The sequence below is a fragment of the Austrofundulus limnaeus genome, unplaced genomic scaffold (assembly GCF_001266775.1).
Source record: "Austrofundulus limnaeus strain Quisiro unplaced genomic scaffold, Austrofundulus_limnaeus-1.0 Scaffold769, whole genome shotgun sequence".
In the NCBI taxonomy this organism is placed as follows: Eukaryota; Metazoa; Chordata; class Actinopteri; order Cyprinodontiformes; family Rivulidae; genus Austrofundulus; species Austrofundulus limnaeus.
The window spans coordinates 93,542-96,842 of NW_013953171.1; the positions used below are offsets into that span (position 1 = coordinate 93,542).

The following is a 3,301-nucleotide window of genomic DNA, read 5'->3' on the forward strand; positions in this document are numbered from 1 at the left end:
GGCGTAAAAAGTGGCGTACGCAAGTTTCTGGGCTCAAATTGTGCGTACGCCAGTTTTATAAATCCGACCCCTGGTTTTTAACTGTGTTTTCCTCCTGCAGGTGATAAACTGGGAAAGCACACTACACGTGCCACCACAGGTCAAACTGAGCCCAGAGTCTGTCGACATCATCGGCCGTCTCTGCTGCTCTGCAGACGACCGCCTGGGAGCCAACGGCGCGGGCGAGATCAAGGCTCACCCCTTCTTCTCCGAGATGGACTTCTCCAGTAACCTGCGGCAGCAGCCGGCACCCTACAGGCCCAAAATCGCTCACCCCATGGACACGTCCAACTTTGACCCTGTGGAGGAGGAAGGAGGCCCGGGAGCGTGGAGCGACAGCGGGGACAGCACCCGGGCCCTGGACGCTCTCTGTTCTCCTCACGGGAAACACCCGGAGCACGCCTTCTACGAGTTCACCTTCCGCAGGTTCTTTGACGACAACGGCTGCCCCTTCCGCTACCCGAAACCACTGGAGGCCGCCGAGACGTCGCCGAGCATGAGCCCCGAGGAGGAGGAGGAGGAAGAAGAGGAGGAGGGCCAGGAAGAGGAGGAGGAGGAGGAGGAGGAGGAGGGAGAGCAGGGAGAGGGATGTGAGCCAGTTTATGTTTAGAGGCTTCCTGCTCATCGTTCAGCTTCCACCTGCTGCTGCTCCTCTCAGGTGTGTGTTTGTGTGTGTGCGGACACGCTGCACACGTCTGTGTGTTTCTGCATGTGTGTCGTTGTGAGAAGGCCGGAYGGATGACACATCGCCACCTTGTGGAGTTCTTTAGTGCGCACCACAACGAGAAGAAAACTCTTCTGATCCGGGACCAAGAACCAACATTCAGCTCGTGTGACTCAGAAATGTTTAAACTTCACAAAGACTGGTGACATTTCTGGGGTTTGCAGTTATATCTGGACCTTCCAGCAGCTTCTCGTCCCGTTTTCTCCACCCTCAGCGTTACGGATGAATAACACAACTCCTCAGCGACACGACAGGAGCTACTTCCTGTCCAACTGAGCTKCTTTACACTCACCTGTGGGACGGGGCAATGTGACGAGTGGAGCTAGTTTACTTCTTGATTGTGCCTCTTTCACAGCTTCTGCATAATAAGCTAAAAAGACACTAACACACACACACACGCACACACACACCTGAACAATACAGCTCATGCTAAATAAACAACTTCAAACTGATTTCTTCATTAGCATTGATGTTTTGACACAGTGCTTCTCACCGACACACTGTGACCCACAGACACACATTTAGGAGCATCGTGTCACAAAACACATTTCCCAGGAAACAACCCTGTTTATAGTTTCACCTGTCTCATTTTGTGCCAAATATACTTTCAAGTAAGATTTTTTTTTCTTCAGGGGTAGCCATTACTCTCTTAAGCTGGCTTTTTTCCCCCTTGAAAATATTTTAAATGCTTAAATGAGTAGTTTTTGGCTCCTCCGTTTATGTAAACATGATCCAAGACTGAACCCCCCTGCAGAGTTATTTTGTTGTTTTTCAAGCACAGATTTTATTACAGTTTGCAGCGTCACAGTTATCCTGACACACAGCTTTTTTTTTCTATTTTAAAATATAAAACAAGCATTTAAATTGTACTTTCTGTTAGTTCTGTCAAATAGGAAAAACGAAAGAATATTTTGAGAAAGCAACCAGACTCGAGGAACTGGAGCCTGAACTGCACAGGCCTGGACCTGTTGGGGAGGATGAGGCTTGGATTTAGATCCAAACACACACACATACCAACAAACACTCACCCACATGCATAATTGTAYAGTAATTTTTGCAAGGATTAGCCCTGAAAACAAAACGTGTCCTTCCAATAACCAAACATGTGACAGAATGACTATGTGCAATACAAAAACTACATTATATGTATATAGTTTTCTAAACGCATAATGTTCTGAAATGTACAAATATATTGGTTTATATATGTAATTTTTCCTTTTGTACAACATGCTGCTTATTGTGGTTAATATTATTTGCATTATGTTTGTTACTAGCTGCCTTGGTTTGTTGCGTTCTGATGGAAATGTTGCCTTCTGTGTGTTTGTGTTTGAAAAGTAACCAGCTGTGTGCCTTTCTGACTGAACGTTGTGAGTGTTGTTGCACTCAGTCATGACTGATGATGATGATGATGATGATGATGATGATGTGGAGTGTTTGCAGAACGTTTGTGTTGGGCTCCTCTCTCCTGCAGCTGGGCTGGCCCTGACTACAGGAGGCAGGAGTGGGATTGTTTCTGGTTCAGATGGAGTTCAGAGTTCAGAGTCAGGCAGGTTGGCTTTAAGAAATGAGATTTAAATAAAGAAATAAATAAAAAGCTTTTTCTTTTATAATACAAGGCTTCAAAAGGTTCAACTTTGAACAAAGAGTTTGGTACATTCTCTTGTATTTATCCAAAATGACCATAAGTTAGTGTTGATCTGTTGGACGTGTGTCATGTTGTGTGTCTGAGCTCTGCCTCTCTGCAGACGATGCTACCTTCTCTCTGACAATCAGCAGACGGTAAATGCTTTTTTGTGCTGATCTGTTTTATTATTTTAATCAGTTAATAACTACATTTCTTTTGGTTTTTATTATGGTTATTTTTTCCTGATATTTTTGGACATGTTGAAATGTGGTTCTGTGAAAAYGCGATGTGGCTTTTTGAACCAACTCGTTTGAGAGAATTAATCSGACAGGACTGATGAGCTAAAGCTAAAGTGGGTTTCTGCTGCCTTAAAACAACTCCAGTCTCAACAGTTTTATGTTCAGTGTAAACACTGTTTTAGAACGGTTTACATTACTCCCAGTTTCACTTAACACTGTTATTTATTGGAACTTCACAAACYGCTACTAGCTTTAGCACTTTTGTTGCAGTTAGGGATCATTTCTGAAAAAAATATGTGACCCGTCACACCGAAACGAGGATTAAGTCCAAAAGTGGTATATCGAGAAATAGGCAAATATAGTGTTTTGAATAAAATGTTAACAAAAATTGCATTTTGTCAAAATAGAATGAATAAAAGCCTTATTAWTGTATCATTTGAATGAACTGCCTGAAATAAAATCATAAAACAAAAATTTGAAGCACTTTTTTGAGCAGTAGCAACAAAAAAACTGATTTTGAGGGAAAACGCCTTAAAATTTTTGAGATTTTCCCTGTGAGCTAGCGAAGTTTCATTTCTTTTTAGCTGGAAAATCTCAATATTCAAATATAAATTTAGGTTTCCTCTTTATAAGGACATCAAATCAGGATTCAGACCAAATATTTATGTATTATTG

General features: G+C 42.7%; 1 protein-coding gene across 1 annotated transcript in view; it reads left to right on the plus strand.

Moving 5' to 3' along the window:
- Nucleotides 1–2,355, plus strand: part of lats2 (large tumor suppressor kinase 2) — a 46,319-nt gene extending 43,964 nt beyond the window's left edge. The window contains exon 9 of the mRNA XM_014028490.1: nucleotides 101–2,355. Within this exon, the coding sequence (XP_013883944.1) occupies nucleotides 101–649 (549 nt within the window). The 3' untranslated portion in view covers nucleotides 650–2,355. The remainder of the gene's footprint in view (nucleotides 1–100) is intronic.
- Nucleotides 2,356–3,301: the final 946 nt, after the last annotated feature.